Source organism: Schistocerca gregaria, chromosome 5 (assembly GCF_023897955.1).
Source record: "Schistocerca gregaria isolate iqSchGreg1 chromosome 5, iqSchGreg1.2, whole genome shotgun sequence".
NCBI classification, from domain to species: domain Eukaryota; kingdom Metazoa; phylum Arthropoda; class Insecta; order Orthoptera; family Acrididae; genus Schistocerca; species Schistocerca gregaria.
Window position 1 is genome coordinate 405,282,054 of NC_064924.1, and position 21,412 is coordinate 405,303,465.

At 42.3% G+C, this 21,412-nt stretch overlaps 1 protein-coding gene across 2 annotated transcripts in view; it reads left to right on the forward strand.

Annotated features, from left to right (window-relative positions):
• The window catches only part of LOC126272446 (regulator of G-protein signaling 17), a 1,065,106-nt gene that overhangs the window by 1,026,694 nt on the left and 17,000 nt on the right, over window positions 1–21,412 (forward strand). For both annotated transcript variants that reach the window (XM_049975320.1, XM_049975321.1), the window contains one exon: window positions 18,881–19,047. In XM_049975320.1, the coding sequence (XP_049831277.1) occupies window positions 18,881–19,047 (167 nt within the window). The remainder of the gene's footprint in view (window positions 1–18,880; window positions 19,048–21,412) is intronic.

Consider the following 21,412-nt stretch of genomic DNA (forward strand, 5'->3'; position numbering starts at 1 on the left):
CTAAATGTCTCCAGTTGTTTACCGACGAACCTCGCTGTATTGGAATAACGTCATAAGAACAAGAACGAATACGTAAAAATGGCAGCCTCATAGCCAATATCAACCAATTAGTTAGGTAAGTACTTACCTTCTCCTACTTTGTGTAGCATTCAGAGACACAAAAACGCATCAAAAAGTTGCGAATATAGCTTAGATATAGCATAGTAAACGTTTTAAAATAATAACGTTACGATAGCGTTGGTTGGAAATTATCAACGTACTAATTCCTGTCATCTACCCTTTCTAATCCAAGCTCTTCGTTCTTCGTCTTCCATTCTTCTTTTTTCCTCTTGGTCCTTGTATGTTGTTGCTGTTGTGATCTTCAGTCCAGAGACTGGTTTGATGCAGCTCTCCATCCTACTCTATCCTGTGCAAGTTTCTTCATCTACTTACCTAACTTTGAGCATTCTTCTGTAACATCACATTTCGAAAGCTTCTATTCTCTTCTTGTCTAAACTATTTATCGTCCATGTTTCACTTCCATATATGGCTACATTCCATACAAATACTTTCAGAAACGCCGTCCAGACACTTAAATCTATACTCGATGTTAACAAATTTCTTTTCTTCAGAAACGCTTTCCTTGCCATTGCCAGTCTACATTTTATATCCTCTCTACTTTGACCATAATCAGTTACTTTGCTCCCCAAACAGGAAAACTCATTTGCTACTTTAAGTGACATATCCTAATCTAATTCCCTCAGCATCACCCGATTTGATTCGACTACATTCTGTTACCCTCGTTTTGCTTTGTTTGATGTTTATCTTATATCCTCCTTTCAGACACTGACAATTCTGCTCAACAGCTCTTCCAGGTCCTTTGCTGTTTCTGACAGAATTACAGTGTCATCGGCAAACCTCAAGATTTTTATTTCTTCTCCATCGATTTTAATTCATACTCCGATTTTTTTTTTGTATCCTTCACTGCTTGCTCATTATACTAATTGAATAACATGGGTGATAGGCTACAACAGTGTCTCACTGCCTTCCCAACCATTGTTTCCCATTCATGCCCCTCGACTCTTACAACTTCCACCTGATTCCTGTACAAATTGTAAACAGACTTTCGCTCCCTATATTTGTTTCCTGCCACCTTCAGAATTTGAAAAATAGTATTCCATTCAATATTGTCAAAAGCTTTCTCTAAGTCTATAAATGCCAAAAACGTAGGTTTGCCTTTCCTTAATCTATCTTGTATGATAAGTCGTAGGGTCAATATTGCCTCACGTGTTCCAACATTTCTACGGAATCCAAACTGACCTTTCCTGAGGTCGGCTTCTACCAGTTTTTCCATTCGTCTTGCTCACCAGATAGTAGAGTTTTGTCAAGACTGGCTCACCCAAGGCTATCAGTAGTTCCAATGGAACTTTTACTCCCGACGCCTCGTTTCGACGTAGGTCTTTCAGTGCTCTGTCAAACTCTTCACGCAGTGTGATATCTCCCATTTCGTCTTCATCTACGTCCTCTTCCATTTCCATAATATGGACATCAAGTACATCGCCTTTGTAGAGACCCTTTATATACTCCTTCCACCTTTTTGCTTTCTCTTCTTTCCTTAGAACAGGGTTACCACCTGAGCTCTTGATATTCAAGGTCTCTTTAATTTTCCTGTAGCGGTATCTATCTTACCCCTGGTGATATGTGCCTCTACATCCTAACATTTATCCTTTAGCCATCTATGCTTAGCAATTTTGCACTTCCTGCCGATCTCATTTTTGAAACGTTTGTATTCCTTTTTGCCTGTTTCATTATCTCCTTTCGTCAATTAAATTCAATATTTCTTCTGCTACCCAAGGATTTCTACTAGTCCTCGTCTTTTAACCTACATGATCCTCTGCTGCCTTCACTATTTCCTCTCTCAAAGCTACCCATTCTTCACCTACTGTATTTCTTTACCCCGTTCTTGTCAATTGTTCCCTAATGCTCTCTCTGAAACTCTGTACAACCTCTGGTTCTTTCAGTTTATCCAGGTCCCATCACCTTAAATTCCCACTTTTTTGCAGTTTCTTCAGTCTTAATCTACAGTTCATGACCAAGAGATTGTGGTCAGAGTCCACATCTGCCCCTGGAAATGTCTTACAATTTAAAACCTGGTTCCTAAATCTGTGTCTTACCATTATATAATGTATCTGAAACCTTCTAGTATCTCCAGGCCTCTTTGCATGTATACAACCTTCTTTCATGAATCTTGAACCAAGTGTTAGCTATGATTAAGTTATGCTCTGTGCAGAATTGTAGCAGGTGGCTTCCTCTTTCATTCCATATTCACCTACTACGTTTCCTTCTCTTCTCCTTCCTACTACCGAATTCCAGTCACCCATCACTATTAAATTAAATTTTCGTCTCCCTTCACTAACGGAATAGTTTCTTTTATCTCATCGTACATTTCATCAGTCTCTTCGGCATCTGCGGATGTAGTTGGCATAAAACCTTGTACGACTGTGGTAGGCGTGAGCTTCGTGTCTATCTTGGCTACAATAATGCGTTCACTATGCTGTTTGTAGTAGCTTGTCCGCACTCTTATTTTGTTATTCATTATTAAACCTACTCCTGCATTAGCCCTATTTGATTTTGTATTTATAACCCTGTATTCACCTGACCACAGGTGTAAGCTATAGGGAAAGACGGGTGATATGAAAGATATACAAGATACAAGGACTATCCTTCCCTCCCCCCCCCCCCCCCCCTCCTCATGAACCATGGACCTTTCCGTTGGTGGGAAGACTTGCGTGCTGTACCGTTGGTGCAAACACAACTTCACTAACTCCCACTATATCTAACTTTAAGCTATCTATTTCCCTTTTTAAATTTTCTAACCTACCTGCCCGATGAAGGGATCTGACATTCCACGCCAGTTTTTTTTCTCCTGATAACGGCGTCCTCCTGAGTAGTCCCCGCCCGGAGATCCGAATGGGGGACTATTTTACCTCCGGAATATTTTACCCAAGAGGATGGCATCATCATTTATCCATACAGTAAAGCTCCTTGCTCTCGGTAAAAATCACGACTGTAGTTTACCCTTGCTTTCAGCTGTTCGCCGTACCAGCACAGCAAGGCCGTTTTGGTTAAATTTAGAAGACCAGATCAGTTAATCATCCAGACTGTTGCCCCTGCAACTACTGAAAAGGCTGCTGCCCCTCTTCAAGAACCACACGTTTGTCTGGCCTCTCAACAGATACCCCTCCGTTGTGTTTGCACCTACGGTACAGCTATCTCTATCGTTGAGGCACGCAAGCCTCCCCACCAACGGAAAGGTCCATGGTTCATGAGGAGGGTGGGGGGGGGGGGGGGGGGAGGATGGTCCTTGTATCTTGTATATCTTTCATATCACCCGTCTTTCCCTATAGCTTACTCCTGTTTGCCTGAGAATTTCGAGCATAATGCATCTCGACAAATCCAATGAAGGTGTCATGATTTTTTAAAATCTCGCCTCCATCGTGAAGCCCAATGTCACGGCGACCTCTCTGGTACCTGTACGTTTCCTAAAGTCAAAAGAATCGTTTTCTGACGTATCCTCAGTTTTAAATTTCTATTCTTCTGTATAAGATTCTTGTCAGCAACTTAAATACATGAGCTACTAAGCTTGTTCTTGCGCTTGTCTCGCCTTGCCATTTTCGATATTGAGAGGATTATATTTTTGTGCCCCCCCCCATGAACCATGGACCTTGCCGTTGGTGGGGAGGCTTGCGTGCCTCAGCGATACAGATGGCCGTACCGTAGGTGCAACCACAACGGAGGGGTATCTGTTGAGAGGCCAGACAAACGTGTGGTTCCTGAAGAGGGGCAGCAGCCTTTTCAGTAGTTGCAGGGGCAACAGTCTGGATGATTGACTGATCTGGCCTTGCAACATTAACCAAAACGGCCTTGCTGTGCTGGTACTGCGAACGGCTGAAAGCAAGGGGAAACTGCAGCCGTAATTTTTCCCGAGGACATGCAGCTTTACTGTATGATTAAATGATGATGGCATCCTCTTGGGTAAAATATTCCGGAGGTAAAATAGTCCCCCATTCGGATCTCCGGGCGGGGACTACTCAGGAGGATGTCGTTATCAGGAGAAAGAAAACTGGCGTTCTACGGATCGGAGCGTGGAATGTCAGATCCCTTAATCGGGCAGGTAGGTTAGAAAATTTAAAAAGAGAAATTAATAGGTTAAAGTTAGATATAGTGGGAATTAGTGAAGTTCGGTGGCAGGAGGAACAAGACTTCTGGTCAGGTGATTTCAGGGTTATAAACACAAAATCAAATAGGGGTAATGCAGGAGTAGGTTTAATAATGAATAGGAAAATAGGAATGCGGGTAAGCTACTACAAACAGCATAGTGAACGCATTATTGTGGCCAAGATAGATACGAAGCCCACACCTACTACAGTAGTACAAGTTTATATGCCAACTAGCTCTGAAGATGACGAAGAAATTGAAGAAATGTACGATGAAATAAAAGAAATTATTCAGATAGTGAAGGGAGACGAAAATTTAATAGTAATGGGTGACTGGAATTCGAGTGTAGGAAAAGGGAGAGAAGGAAACATAGTAGGTGAATATGGATTGGGGCTAAGAAATGAAAGAGGAAGCCGCCTAGTAAAATTTTGTACAGAGCACAACTTAGTCATAGGTAACACTTGGTTTAAGAATCATGAAAGAAGGTTGTATACGTGGAAGAACCCTGGAGATACTAAAAGGTATCAGATAGATTATATAATGGTAAGACAGAGATTTAGAAACTAGGTTTTAAATTGTAAGACATTTCCAGGGGCAGATGTGGACTCTGACCACAATCTATTGGTTATGACCTGTAGATTAAAACTGAAGAAACTGCAAAAATGTGGGAAATTAAGGAGATGGGACCTGGATAAACTGAAAGAACCAGAGGTTGTACAGAGTTTCAGGGAGAGCATAAGGGAACAATTGACAGGAATACGGGAAAGAAATACAGTAGAAGAAGAATGGGTAGCTCTGAGGGATGAAGTAGTGAAGGCAGCAGAGGATAAAGTAGGTAAAAAGACGAGGGCTGCTAGAAATCCTTGGGTAACAGAAGAAATATTGAATTTAATTGATGAAAGGAGAAAATACAAAAATACAGTAAATGAAGCAGGCAAAAAGAAATACAAACGTCTCAAAAATGAGATCGAGAGGAAGTGAAAAATGGCTAAACAGGGATGGCTACAGGATAAATGTAAGGATGTAGAGGCTTATCTCACTAGGGGTAAGATAGATACTGCCTACAGGAAAATTAAAGAGACCTTTGGAGAGAAGAGAACCACGTGTATGAATATCAAGAGCTCAGATGGCAACCCAGTTCTAAGCAAAGAATCGAAGGCAGAAAGGTGGAAGGAGTATATAGAAGGTTTATACAAGGGTGATGTACTTGAGGACAATATTATGGAAATGGAAGAGGATGTAGATGAAGACGAAATGGGTGATACGATATTGCGTGAAGAGTTTGACAGAGCACTGAAAGACCTGAGTCGGAACAAGGCCCCCGGAGTAGACAACATTCCATTAGAACTACTGACGGCCTTGGGAGAGCCAGTCATGACAAAACTCTACCAGCTGGTGAGCAAGATGTATGAGACAGGCGAAATACCATCAGACTTCAAGAAGAATATAATAATTCCAATCCCAAAGAAAGCAGGTGCTGACAGATGTGAAAATTACCGAACTATCAGTTTAATAAGTCACAGCTGCAAAATACTAACGCGAATTCTTTACAGACGAATGGAAAAACTGATAGATGCGGACCTCGGGGAGGATCAGTTTGGATTCCGTCGAAATGTTGGAACACGTGAGGCAATACTGACCTTACGACTTATCTTAGAAGAAAGATTAAGAAAAGGCAAACCTACGTTTCTAGCATTTGTAGACTTAGAGAAAGCTTTTGACAATGTTGACTGGAATACTCTTTTTCAAATTCTAAAGGTGGCAGGGGTAAAATACAGGGAGCGAAAGGCTATTTACAATTTGTACAGAAACCAGATGGCAGTCATAAGAGTCGAGGGGCATGAAAGGGAAGCAGTGGTTGGGAAAGGAGTGAGACAGGGTTGTAGCCTCTCCCCGATGTTATTCAATCTGTATATTGAGCAAGCAGTAAAGGAAACAAAAGAAAAATTTGGAGTAGGTATTAAAATTCATGGAGACGAAGTAAAAACTTTGAGGTTCGCCGATGACATTCTAATTCTGTCACAGACGGCAAAGGACTTGGAAGAGCAGTTGAACGGAATGGACAGTGTCTTGAAAGGAGGATATAAGATGAACATTAACAAAAGCAAAACGAGGATAATGGAATGTAGTCAAATTAAATCGGGTGATGCTGAGGGAATTAGATTAGGAAATGAGACACTTAAAGTAGTAAAGGAGTTTTGCTATTTGGGGAGCAAAATAACTGATGATGGTCGAAGTAGAGAGGATATAAAATGTAGACTGGCAATGGCAAGGAAAGCGTTTCTGAAGAAGAGAAATTTGTTAACATCGAATATAGATTTAAGTGTCAGGAAGTCATTTCTGAAAATATTTGTTTGGAGTGTAGCCATGTATGGAAGTGAAACATGGACGATAACTAGTTTGGACAAGAAGAGAATAGAAGCTTTCGAAATGTGGTGCTACAGAAGAATACTGAAGATAAGGTGGATAGATCACGTAACTAATGAGGAGGTATTGAATAGGATTGGGGAGAAGAGAAGTTTGTGGCACAACTTGACTAGAAGAAGGGATCGGTTGGTAGGACATGTTTTGAGGCATCAAGGAATCACCAATTTAGCATTGGAGGGCAGTGTGGAGGGTAAAAATCGTAGAGGGAGACCGAGAGATGAGTACACTAAGCAGATTCAGAAGGATGTAGGTTGCAGTAGGTACTGGGAGATGAAGAAGCTTGCACAGGATAGAGTAGCATGGAGAGCTGCATCAAACCAGTCTCAGGACTGAAGACCACAACAACAACAATATTTTTGTGAATTTATGATGGTATATTTCCAGACTATTAGATTCTACAGACCAACTTGAACAGTGGTTTCGTTGTCACTTCTTTGTAGGATTTTAGAAATTACGAAGAAATGTTATCTGTGTCTTCTGCCTTCATTCATGTGTAGGACTTCCAAAGCTCTATTTGACTTTCATACTAAATCCCTTATGTCATCTATTCCGATTCCCATATCTTCCTCTGGTAGCTCATATGACAGTTCCTCATCCTCGTAGAGAAATTCACTGTACTTTTCTCACCCACATAAAGGCCTTCGCTGTACTATTTCCACCTTCTCCTTTGCATTTAACAACGGTATTTCTTGCGCACTCTTAATGATGACGCATTTCCTTTTAATTTAATCGTAGGTTGTTTTAATTTTCTTATAAGTTGAATTATTCTTTCCGACTACCAGTTATTTTCAGATTTCTCCGCAGTTTTGCTGCAGCTATTCCGCCTTGCTTCCTTGCAGTTTCTGTTTGTTTTATTCCTAAGTTGCTTATATTGTTGTAATCCTGTCTTTCAGAGAACATTTTTGTACTTCCCTCTTTCGTCAATCAAATGAAGTATTCTTCTGCCGTTCTAGGCTTTCTCGCACTTATCTTCCTTGTAACTACTGTGTCTGTATGTCCAACGTCCGTGTTAAACTTTTTTTAGAGCTGTCCATTCATCTTCAACTGTTCTGTCTGTTGTGGTATTCAGTATAGCTGTATCTTCATTCTTAGATTAATTCACAGCCTTCGAGATGATTCTCTTAAACTTCAATCTAATCTTCATGATTTATAAATTGCGATCTGGGTCCGTATTTGCTTCTGCTTATTTCTTACAATCCTATGTGTGATTTCGAAATCTCTGCCAGACCACGATATATTCCAGTTCTAATCTGTCAGTGTGACCAGGCTTTTGGCAATTATACTTCCTTCAGCTGTCATTGACGAACAGTCTATTCGCCGTTAGCAGATGAAATGTATTGCTAAACTCCGTTAGTCTTCGTCCTCTCTCATTTCCGTCATCGAGCCCACATTCTTCCACAACTCTGTTTTCTTTTCCTTCTCCTATTACAGCGTTCCAATCACTCATGATTACTACATTTTCAGCTCTCTTTTCATAGTGAATTGCTCAATAAATACACACACACACACACACACTCACTTTCTCTGTTTGTTCATATTCACCTTGTGGAGTCGTCATATATACCTGAACTGTCAGTGTTCGGGTCGGTTTGCCGTCAATTCTGATGAAAATAATCCTATCTCTGAACTTATCACAGTAACTCACTCTCAGTCAAACCTTTCTTTTTATGACAAATCCTACTCCCATTCCACCATTTTCTGTCGCCGGTGCCGATATTATACAATATTCGTCTGAGTAGAAATCGGTATCTCCTTTCCATTTCATTTTGCTGAATCCCATTATTTCTAGACTCACTCTTTACATTTCGTTTCCAAATTTTCGCAACCACATTCCAACTTCTAAATTCCTTACGTTCCACGCACTGAGTAGCAGGATGTTACACTTTCGTTTGTTATTCAATCTTTTTCTCATAGTCACTTCCCCTTTTTAATTCCTTCCCAGGGACACAGATGGAGGTTAATTCTGTCTTTCACCAGTGAAGAGATCAAGACACATTTTTAATTACAGGCTACATTACCTGTAGCTACACATCACGCGTCCGTGTTGCAGTAGATTCGATTGTGTTCTGCGATCTAATTCGTTTGATCATTGTTGATTCTTCCGCATTTTAATGGCATTTTCCCACCCTCAAGAGCAAGAACGTGCTCCAAACCCCGTCCTTTTTTTTCTTTTTTTAAAGGCCGTTGGCAGAACGAGACGATCTTCTTATGTCGAAAGGCTTCGGACGTCTTTGCTAATGATGTTAATTAAAAATTTTAGCAGCGGAGGGGAACGATGTCAGGACCCACAAAGTTTCCATTAGTAGCCAAATACGGTACACTTAGGGAACGGAATTGCTCGTCTTGGCTATACGAAAATTTAAATATTTCTTGTAATGCTTGTACAGCTGTTACTTCTGTTGGTATACACTGTGTCATCTGTCATTTTGATTGATGATATATGTTATCTACTCGTAATTAGGTAATATTTTGTCTTTTTCTTACTCTTATTATTTCACAGTTGTTCTCTTGAAATATTTACACTCCTGGAAATTGAAATAAGAACACCGTGAATTCATTGTCCCAGGAAGGGGAAACTTTATTGACACATTCTTGTTGTCAGATACATCACTTGATCACACTGACAGAACCACAGGCACATAGACACAGGCAACAGAGCATGCACAATGTCGGCACTAGTACAGTGTATATCCACCTTTCACAGCAATGCAGGCTGCTATTCTCCCATGGAGACAATCGTAGAGATGCTGGATGTAGTCCTGTGGAACGGATTGCCATGCCATTTCCACCTGGCGCCTCAGTTGGACCAGCGTTCGTGCCGGACGTGCAGACCGCGTGAGACGACGCTTCATCCAGTCCCAAACATGCTCAATGGGGGACAGATCCGAAGACCTTGCTGGCCAGGGTAGTTGACTTACACCTTCTAGAGCACGTTGGGTGGCACGGGATACATGTGGATGTGCATTGTCCTGTTGGAACAGCAAGTTCCCTTGCCGGTCTAGGAATGGTAGAATGATGGGTTCGATGACGGTTTGGATGTACCGTGCACTATTCAGTGTCCCTCGACGATCACCAGAGGTGTACGGCCAGTGTAGGAGATTGCTCCCCACACCATGATGCTGGGTGTTGGCCCTGTGTGCCTCGGTTGTATGCAGTCCTGATTGTGGCGCTCATCTGCACCACGCCAAACACGCATACGACCATCATTGGCACCAAGGCAGAAGCGACTCTCATCGCTGAAGACGACACGTCTCCATTCGTCCCTCCATTCACGCCTGTCGTGACACCACTGGAGGCGGGATGCACGATGTTGGGGCGTGAGCGGAAGACGGCCTAACGGTGTGAGGGACCGTAGCCCAGCTTCATGGAGACGGTTGCGAATGGTCCTCGCTGATACCCCAGGAGCAACAGTGTCCCTAATTTGCTGGGAAGTGGCGGTGCGGTCCCCTACGTCACTGCGTAGGATCCTACAGTCTTGGCGTGCATCCGTGCGTTGCTGCGGTCCGGTCCCAGGTCGACGGGCACGTGCACCTTCCGCCGACCACTGGCGACAACATCGATGTACTGTGGAGACCTCACGCCCCACGTGTTGAGCAATTCGCCGGTACGTCCACACGGCCTCCCGCATGCCCACTATACGCCCTAGCTCAAAGTCCGTCAACTGCACATACGGTTCACGTCCACGCTGTCGCGGCATGCTACCAGTGTTAAAGACTGCGATGGAGCTCCGTATGCCACGGCAAACTGGCTGACACTGACGGCGGCGATGCACAACTGCTGTGTAGCTAGCGCCATTCAACGGCCAACACCGTGGTTCCTGGAGTGTCCGCTGTACCGTGCGTGTGATCATTGCTTGTACAGCCCTCTCGCAGTGTCCGGAGCAAGTATGATGGGTCTGACACACCGGTGTCAATGTGTTCTTTTTTCCATTTCCAGGAGTGTATATTGCATCTTCTCTAAGACACTTCATTTAATTGGGCACATTACTTCATGTTTCTGTTATCATTTCCCTTTAGTTAGCAATTGTTTATTTCCCATTTAGTTTTTTTGTGTGGAACACCTCTATTTCCCTTTAAAGTAATTTCATCCCCCCCCCGTCGCACACACACACCATATGGGCGGGGAGGGTGGAGGGCTGTCAGTGGTATAGGCAACTCGGCCTTCAGCCAATGGACAATAAAATAGTAAAGCAAATGAAAAAACAAGAAACAGATTACAGAGATGCATACACTAAATTTAAAACTTTTTAGAGGTGAAAAGTAAAGCAGAAGTTTTCAGATATAAGATGGACGACTTTTTGCACTGTTAGTTAAAAACACTAACAATTAAAGGTTAAATTAAATATAATAAGTGCACATTTGAACCATTTCAAACATGTTGCCAAAACAAATGTAAAAGATGCACTTTTCTGACACTAGAAACTGGAAGGACCTCCTTTGGGATAGGGAGTCAGTTGTTGAAGGGAAAAGGTTGGCTGGTGGAGGGGTAGGAATGTTGTGGTGTAAGGATGGAGGGCCGGTGCATTGAGTAATGGGGTAGGAGTGGCTGTTGGGACAGGAGAGTAGATGGGGAAACTGGTGGCACTAATGGTTGGTGTGAAAAGGGGGCGGGGATGCAAAGACAGACATAAGGGAAAGTGGGATTAAGGATATGTGGGAAGGAGAGAGAGAGAGAAAACTCTGATAAGGTGGGCTCGTTAGAGTGGGTTAATGTCGGTGCTCAGTTCATGATCTGGAAGGGGAGATGACTGAAGTTTCTCTGGGAGAGCTTGTGGAGGATATGTGAGGGGAGAGTTGGTGGAATGTGTTGGTAAAGGTGTGGTAATGTATGAGGATTCGAAAGTAGAAAGGAAACGATAGGATTTTGGGAGTCGTGTTTGCGTAGGTGTTCAATGTCAGTGAGGAGAGACAGTAATGTGATGCGCTGGTGAAAGATCCTCATGGGGGGAGGTAATCGTACGCTGAAAGCGAGGCAAAGTTCATGCCGTTCTAGAATCTGGAGGGACTTGTAGAATTTGGGAGGGGTTGGTGCAGCATTATTTGCTATTTGAATGTCTTCCTCCTGAAATAGTAGATCTCTTTTCACCTGTGTCACAAGCTTCTTTCCCTGTTCTTTTTCTTAAAAAAGCAAAAAGAAAAAAAGCACTCATAATCTACCACGCATAATCTACAAGTCCGTTAATATTTGAAAATGTCCTAATACCCGGAATGAAATAGGTATAGATGTAAAAATTGACACATAAGTCTGAAATGATCCGGCATTTTATTGAATCCAAAAACGAGTGAAACATCTAGCCAACAGATGGCGTTGTGCAGCAACCCGTCAGTCATTCCGCACGAAAATCGTATACGAGGTCTCTTCGGAAAATCCTGCAACTCTATCCTCAAAATTTTTCTACGCTTATATTTTATATACAGTGCCTGGTCTCTATCAAAATACTGTCTTCCACATTTGCTATACGGCTCCAAATGCCGTTTCCACTTCCGGAAACAGTCTTCGTACGCCTCTTGCTGGATCGCGCGCCGTCTGCAAATTGCTCCTCCATCGTTGCAAATCTTCGTACTTTCAACGGGGCTTTCAATTTTATAAATAAAAAAAATTCCGCAGGGGCTGAGTCTGGAGAGTATGGAGCATGAGGCAGCATAGTGATTTCGTTTTTTGTACAATAGTCACCCACCAGCAGCGATGAATGTGCTGGCCCGTTATCTATTCATCTTCTTGCCATATTTTCACCCAGGCCGACGCAAAACGTCCCAATAGTACCATCGATTTACAGTTTGTACCTGTGGCTCGAATTCATGATGTACTAATCCTTCGCAGTCAAAGAAAACTATCAGCACGGCTTTGACATTTGCCCTGATCAGACGAGCTTTTGTTTGTCCTGGAGAACCTTTCCCGAGCCACTGTGAAGATCGAACCTTGGTCTCAACATCATAACCGTAAACCAATATCTCATCAGTTAAGATTCTCTCAAGGAACATCTCTTTTGCATTTGCGAGATCCAAAAGTTCTTCACAGATTGCGAGGCAAATTTTTTTTTCTGATCTTGACTCGTGAGACGTGGGCAACAAGATCTATTCCAAAATGCTGTGTCAGAATTTCATGATATTATCCAACTGAAATGTTATATTTTCTCGGACGGTCGGTCTTCGGCTGGCACGTACAATTTCGGTGACCTTCCTGACACAAGCGTCGTCGGTAGACATCGAAGCACGTCCTGAACGAACGTCATCTTTGACTTCCGTCCGATCATTTTCAAAACGTTTGAACCATTCGTAATTCCAAGAAAGGCTTACGCATTCGTCGCCGTAGGCTTCCTGCATCTTTTGGTGTGTCTCTGCAAAGCTACTCTTGAGCCTCACACAATATTTAATTCAAACTCGTTGCTTCTCTAACTCTGTCATCTTATTATGCGACACAACGTTCTACTCGATACAGCTCTGAACAATAACAAACAGACATACAACAATTAAACTTCCGACAGTTACACATTAAATACAGGCGTGTGCAGAGAACTAGTCGCATTTCTCTCCAACACACCGTTTTCGCGAAATCACGGATGTTCCGATTTTTTTTTCCTAACAGGCCTCGTATAAAATCAGCAGTAGTGAGAGAGGGAGCCGACAGTCACGGAATATCATGTTGACTTTACCAGAAAAGGAAATACCAGTGAAGCTTAACTATCTGAATGGAGAATCCGCTGCACGGTGAAAGATCTCTTGCGCACATTGTTTGGTGAGGATCAGCTAATAAGCAGCTACTTCCGCCATGTTTGGACTCCCAAGTACCCAGACCTCAATCTGTGTGATTAGTGGTTGTGGGGTTATCTGAAGTCGGAAATCGACACCGAAAGTCAAACCTCATTAGAAATGCTGAATGACAACATCCGTCGGCCATTTCTCAACATATCTACTGATATGCTGTGCAGTGCTGTTTACAATATTGTCCCTCGATTACAGGTATTATTGATGAATGAAGGCCGACATGCTGAGCGTTTATTACAAAGAATAGATTCTTTGTAAAAATCAGTTTTTATTCAAATTACTGCTTTTGTTTCATATGATGCGACAATGGTGTTCGTGTTTTTGGTACTTTTTGGTTTCAGTAAAACTTGATATCGTTTCAAAATGTGTGTCACTTTTTACCTCTCTACCTACATTATTTCGGGGAGTATTAAATTTAATGGACTATTGGGTAATTTCTGAATACCCTTCTTATGAGCCATTTTCCTCCCAGCTTTACACAGGTGTTGTTGTTGTTGTTGTTGTGGTCTTCAGTCCTGAGACTGGTTTGATGCAGCTCTCCATGCTACTCTATTTTGCGCAAGCTTCTTCATCTCCCAGTACCTACTGCAACCTACATCCTTCTGAATCTGCTTAGTGTATTCATCCCTTGGTCTCCCTCTACGATTTTTACCCTCCAATACTAAATTGGCGATCCCTTGATGCATCAGAACATGTCCTACCAACCGATCCCTTCTTCTGGTCAAGTTGTGCCACAAACGTCTCTTCTCCCCAATCCTATTCCTACTTCCTTATTAGTTATGTGATCTACCCATCTAATCTTCAGCATTCTTCTGTAGCACCACATTTCGAAAGCTTCTATTCTCTTCTTGTCCAAACTATCGTCCATGTTTCACTTCCATACATGGCTACCCTCCATACAAATACTTTCAGAAATGACTTCCTGACACTTAAATCTATACTCCATATTAACAAATTTCTCTTCTTCAGAAACGCTTTCCTTGCCATTGGCAGTCTACATTTTATATCCTCTCTACTTCGACCATCATCAGTTATTTTGCCCCCAAATAGCAAAACTCCTTTACTACTCTAAGTGTCTCCTTTCCTAATCTAATTCCCTCACCATCTCCCGACTTAATTCGACTACATTCCATTATCCTAGTTTTGCTTTTGTCGATGTTCATCTTATATCCTCCTTTCAAAACACTGTCCATTCCATTCAACTGCCCTTCCAAGTCCTTTGCTGTCTCTGACTGAATTACAATGTCATCGGCGAACCTCAAAGTTTTTATTTCTTCTCCATGGATTTTATCACCTACTACAAATTTTTCTTTTGTTTCCTTTACTGCTTGGTCAATATACAGATTGAATAACATCGGAGAGAGGCTACAACCCTATCTTTCTCCCTTCCCAACCACTGCCTCCGTTTCATGTCCCTCGACACTTATAACTGCCATCTGGTTTCCGTACAAATTGTAAATAGCATTTCGCTCCCTGTATTTTACCCCTGCCACCTTTAGAATTTGAAAGAAAGTGTTCCAGTCCACATTGTCAAAAGCTTTCACTAAGTCTACAAATGCTAGAAACGTAGGTTTGCCTTTCCTTAATCTGTCTTCTAAGGTAAGTCGTAAGGTCAGTATTGCCTCACGTGTTCCAGTATTTCTACGGAATCCAAACTGATCTTCCCCGACGTCGGCTTCTACTAGTCTTTCCATTCATCTGTAAAGAATTCGTGTTAGTATTTTGCAGTTGTGACTTATTAAACTGATGGTTCGGTAATTTTTACATCTGTCAACACCTGCTTTCTTTGAGATTGGAATTATTATATTCTTCTTGAAGTCTGAGGGTATTTCGCCTGTCTCATACATCTTGCTCACCAGCTGGTAGAGTTTTGTCAGGACTGGTTGTCCCAAGGCCGTCAGTAGTTCTAATGGAATGTTGTTTACTCCGGGGGCCTTGTTTAGACTGAAGTCTTCCAGTGCTCTGTCAAACTCTTCACGCAGTATCGTATCTCCCATTTCATCTTCATCTACATCCTCTTCCATTTCCATAATATTGTCCTCAAGTACATCGCCCTTGTATAGGCCCTCTATATACTCCTTCCACCTTTCTACATCTACATCTACATCCGTACTCCGCAAGCCACCTGACGGTGTGTGGCGGAGGGTACCCTGAGTACCTCTATCGGTTCTCCCTTCTATTCCAGTCTCGTATTGTACGTGGAAAGAAGGATTGTCGGTATGCTTCTGTGTGGGCTCTAATCTCTCTGATTTTATCCTCATGGTCTCTTCGCGAGATATACGTAGGAGGGAGCAATATACTGCTTGACTCTTCGGTGAAGGTATGTTCTCGAAACTTCAACAAAAGCCCGTACCGAGCTACTGAGCGTCTCTCCTGCAGAGTCTTCCACTGGAGTTTATCTATCATCTCCGTAACGCTTTCGCAATTACTAAATGATCCTGTAACGAAGCGCGCTGCTCTCCGTTGGATCTTCTCTATCTCCTCTATCAACCCTACCTGGTGCGGATCCCACACTGCTGAGCAGTATTCAAGCATTGGGCGAACAAGCGTACTGTAACCTACTTCCTTTGTTGTCGGATTGCATTTCCTTAGGATTCTTCCAATGAATCTCAGTCTGGCATCTGCTTTACCGACGATCAACTTTATATGATCATTCCATTTTAAATCACTCCTAATGCGTCCTCCCAGATAATTTATGGAATTAACTGCTTCCAGTTGCTGACCTGCTATTTTGTAGCTAAATGATAAGGGACCTATCTTTCTATGTATTCGCATCACATTACACTTCGCTACATTGAGATTCAATTGCCATTCCGTGCACCATGCGTCAATTCGCTGCAGATCCTCCTGCATTTCAGTACAATTTTCCATTGTTGCAACCTCTCGATACACCACAGCATCATCTGCAAAAAGCCTCAGTGAACTTCCGATGTCATCCACCAGGTCATTTATGTATATTTCCCTTCTTTGCTTAGAACTGGGTTTCCATCTGAGCTCTTGATGTTCATACAAGTGGTTCTCTTGTCTCCAAAGGGCTCTTTAATTTTCCTGTAGGCAATATCTATCTTACCCCTAGTGAGATAAGCCACTACATCCTTCCATTTGTCCTCTAGCCATCCCTGCTTAGCCATTTTGCACTTCCTGTCGATCTCATTTTTCAGACGTTTGTATTCCTTTTTGCCTGCTTCATTTACTGCATTTTTATATTTTCTCCTTTCATCAATTAAATTCAATATTTCTTCTGTTACCAAAGGATTTCTACTAGCCCTCGTCTTTTTACCTACTTGGTCCTCTGCTGCCTTCACTACTTCATCCCTCATAGCTATCCATTCTTCTTCTACTGTATTTCTTTCCCCCATTCCTGTCAATTGTTCCCTTATGCTGTCCCTGAAACTCTGTACAACCTCTGGTTCTTTCAGTTTATCCAGGTCTCATCTCCTTAAATTCCCACCTTTTTGCAGTTTCTTCAGTTTTACTCTACAGGTCATAACCAATAGATTGTAGTCAGAGTCCACATCTGCCACTGGAAATGTCTTACAATTTAAAACATGGTTCCTAAATCTCTGTCTTACCATTATATAATCTATCTGATACCTTTTAGTATCTCCAGCGTTCTTCCATATATACGACCTTCTTTCATGATTCTTAAACCAAGTGTTAGCTATGATTAAGTTGTGCTCTGTGCAAAATTCTACCAGGCGGCTTCCTCTTTCATTTCTTAACCCCAATCCATAGTCACCCACTACGTTTCCTTCTCTCCGTTTTCCTACACTCGAATTACAGTCACCCATGACTATTAAATTTTCGTCTCCCTTCACTATCTGAATAATTCCTTTCATTTCATCATACATTTCTTCAATTTCTTCGTCATCTGCAGAGCTAGTTGGCATATAAACTTGTACTACTGTTGTAGCTGTGGGCTTCGTATGTATCACAATAATGCGTTCACTTTGCTGTTTGTAGTAGCTTACCCGCATTCCTATTTTCCTATTCATTATTAAACCTACTCCTGCGTTACCCCTATTTGATTTTGTGTTTATAACCCTGTCGTCACCTGACCAGCAGTCTTGTTTCTCCTACCACCGAACTTCACTAATTCCCACTATATCTAACCTTAACCTATCTATTTCCCTTTTTTAAATTTTCTAACCTACCTGCCCGATGAAGGGACCTGACATTCCACGCTCCGATCCGTAGAACGCCAGTTTCCTTTCTCCTGATAACGACATCCTCTTGAGTAGTCCCCGCCTGGAGATCCGAATGGGGGACTATTTTACCTCCGGAATATTTTATCCAAGAGGACGCCATCATCAATTTAATCATACAGTAAAGCTGCATATCCTCGTGAAAAATTACGGCCGTAGTTTCCTCTTGCTTTCAGCCGTTCGCAGTACCAACACAGCAAGGCTGTTTTGGTTATTGTTACAAGGCCAGATCAGTCAATTATCCAGACTGTTGCCCTTGCAACTACTGAAAAGGCTGCTGCCCCTCTTCAGGAACCACACGTTTGTCTGACCTCTCAACAGATACCCCTCCGTTGTGGTTGTACCTACGGTACGGCTATCTGTATCGCTGAGGCACGCGAGCCTCCCCTTCAACGGCAAGGTCCATGGTTCATGGGGGGCAATAAAAAACAGTCATAGAAAATCCTCGCCCAGCACTAAAGACTGTTACTAATCGAATAGTCTAGAGGACAGCTTCATCCAGCAATGAATGTCAAATACACAGGGTTTCAGAAGACGAATGCGTGAATACTAGAAGTCATGTAGAAAATACCACATAGGGCATCTCTCCAAGATTTGGACTCACATTACAGGTGCTCATGTCCACCCTTTCTGACGCAGCAAACGTCATTATGTGCATCAGAGTCATTAAAGTCACTCACACGAACTTGTAAAGGTACGGCACCAAACCGCTTTGGAAATCTGTTCACTGTGTTGCCTATCTGCAGGAGCGAACTAATTCGATGTGACAATACAGAGGTGCTGACTGGTTGGATAATTTGGGGGAGGGGACCTAATAGCGAGGGCATCCGTCCCATCGAATAAGGGAAGAATGGGGAAGGAAATCGGCTCTGACCTTTCAGTGAAACCATCCCGGAATTTGCCTGAAGTGATTTAGGGAAATCGCGAAAAAACTTTAAACAGGATGGCCGGACGCAGGTTTGAACTGTCATCCTCCCGAATGCGAGTCAGTGTGCTAACCACAGCGCCACCTTGCTCGGTACAGAGTATTTGATTTGTGAGAATGTTCCGATACACCTCTGCTGGTAAGCTACGCAACTACGCCATGGCGCACATTACGAATCTGAACTTGCAGAGATACTCTATTTACTGATGCGAGTAGTTTTTCCGTTTTCTGGTATTTATTCTGTCGACTTCTGAAGAACCGGAAATACTTATGACTAACCCTGCTTATCTGTAAAGTGCATATGTATATGTTTGTGTGGTACTGCAATTGGATTAATTAAAAAACTTTTTTCCTATTTACAGCCGGCAGAAAGGTGTTCCGCGACTTTCTACGCTGTGAATACAGCGAAGAAAACATCCTTTTCTGGCTTGCTTGCGAAGATCTGAAAAAGGAGTCGAACCCCGATGTGGTCGAGGAGAAGGCCAGGTTCATCTACGAGGACTACATCTCTATCCTCTCGCCTAAAGAGGTAACTATGACTGGATGCATATCGTCGCCTATGTCATGGATATCGTTATTCGGCCAAAGCGAATAATGGATACAGTTGTGTTACTTTTTGTGGGGATTTCAGCTTTCACAGTGGGTGTACTTGGTCTGAGAAAGCTAATAAATCAATTTAGTTATGATGAACGTTACGTTTTCCCCGTGTTCAGTTTCAAAGTGTGAAAAATTGACTGATATTTTGAGATGTGACAGTGTTAATATGCCTCAGTGTTCAGACAAGTTTGGTGCAGCTACACACTATCTTCTGCAAGTGTCTTAATCTTTGCATAACAACTACAACTACAGTCATTCCAACCCACTTACTGTATCCAAGGCTTTGCCACTCTCTACAGTTTATATCCCCAATACTTACTTTCATTACCAAAAGAACTTTCACTTGGTATTTCTTAATGTATCCCGTACACTCTACGACAAAAAACAGCCACAGCAGGAAGGAATTGCTCGAATTGGACGGAAATCGATAGATATGATGTACATTCACGGACAAACGAATTATTCAACAAGTTACCTTCCATTCAGAAGGCTGTTGCACGCAGCGACTGTTATATTGACTTGTAAATAATAGATTTCAGTTATCAGTCGTTCTTTTGAAATTTTATTGGCAGATCTAGATTTCAGGTAGAAACTAGCCATTCTCAATGCAGCACCATTTTTGATCAATGAATATAATGCTTTTTGGTCGGGCTTCATCCACAGTTCATGTTTCTAGCTGAAATCTAGACCTGCCAATAAAATTTCAAAAGGACTACTGATAGCTGAAATCTATTACAAATTCAGAAAAACTGGATGGTTTATTCGAGAGAAACTTTCATATGTTGAGAAAGTCGGTAACCCGTTAGTCCATCTTTGGCCTTTACGTAAGCAGTCACTCGGCTTGAAATTCATGGAGAGAGTTTTTGGATGTCCTCCTGAGGGATAACGCTCCAAATTCTGTCCAGTTGACAACTTAGATCCTCAAAATCCCGACCTCGTTCGAGGGTCCTATCTACACCAAACGTTTTCTATTAGACAGGTATTCGGTGACCTTGCGGGCCAAAGTGTTGTTTGGCAAACACGAAGAACACAAGCAGTAGAAATTCTCTCCGTGTGAGGCCTGGCGTTATCTTTCTAGAATTTAATAAAAGGCTGTCTTGGGGTGTAGGGCAACAAATGAGGGTGTAGAAAGTCATCCCAGCTGTACTGTAAGGGTGCTGCGGATTACAGCCAAAGAGCTCTTGCTGTGAAATGAAATGGCACCCCGAGCATCAATCCCGGTTGCTATGCAGAGCGAGGCAGTGACTTTGGTATCCCAGTGCTGTCTGGGGCATCGTTACAGACGTCATCGGTTGTCAACGGAGCTGAGTTCAAATCGCGACCATCAGTGAAGACATCTACTCCAGTCAATGAAATTCAAGGCAAAGACCTGTCTGGAGATGTCCCGTTGTCGTCAGTGGCACCCTTTACCATTATAAGCAAGGCCCTCCAAGCAGCTCCGAATTTTGAAGATGTATCGCGCTGATTGGACAGAATATGGCACTAGCACATCCAACAACACTATCAATCAGTGCCACGCCGAACAACTGCTTGCATAAGGGTCAGAGGTGAACCAACGCGTTATTGAATTTCTCAACTTGTGAATCTCTTGCTCTTGTATAAATCATCCAATTTTTCGTAAATGACACTCATTTATTTCCGCATGTACTTCTACAGATTTCCGACCGATTCGTATAATTTCTTCGTAGTCTTACAGTAATTAGCTACCAGTTTTAAGTAGGGATAGGTCCATCATCACATGCGGACTTGTGTATGGCCGGCTTTTCGGAGGAAGTTTGGAAGTGATGTTTAGTAACACATCTTTTGGTCCTGTTGTCAGTCAGAGATTAAATGTAATATCTTCGCCGTAAAACAATGACACCTTTCCCAAATCTCTTTGTTTGGTTTCGGTTCAAAAATAACGTTTTAAGAAGGTACAATTTGTGGCATTATTATTTTTTTCATGTTCGCTATGCTTTATGCGACTGTTTAGACATCCACACAGTTTTCTGAATGCTTTCGTCTCTTCCTGCCCTGAGAAAAAAACCGAAGCGTTGCTCATCTCTAACATCCGACCTCCAGATAAACTGTTTGACCAACCAGAGATTCGCGCACACAATGCTGAATTGTTACAAAACAAATGCAAAACATTATGTTGGAGAGATGTGTCCATTTGTTAAGAAAAAGTAAATTAATGTGTTTAACGACTTTTAACCATAATTCAGGACTGCTTAAGCAATAGCATTCTCCACAAATAATACGAGCGTACTAAGGGAAACATCGTGATTCTCTGTAACTTGCATCTTGGCAGTAAAAGG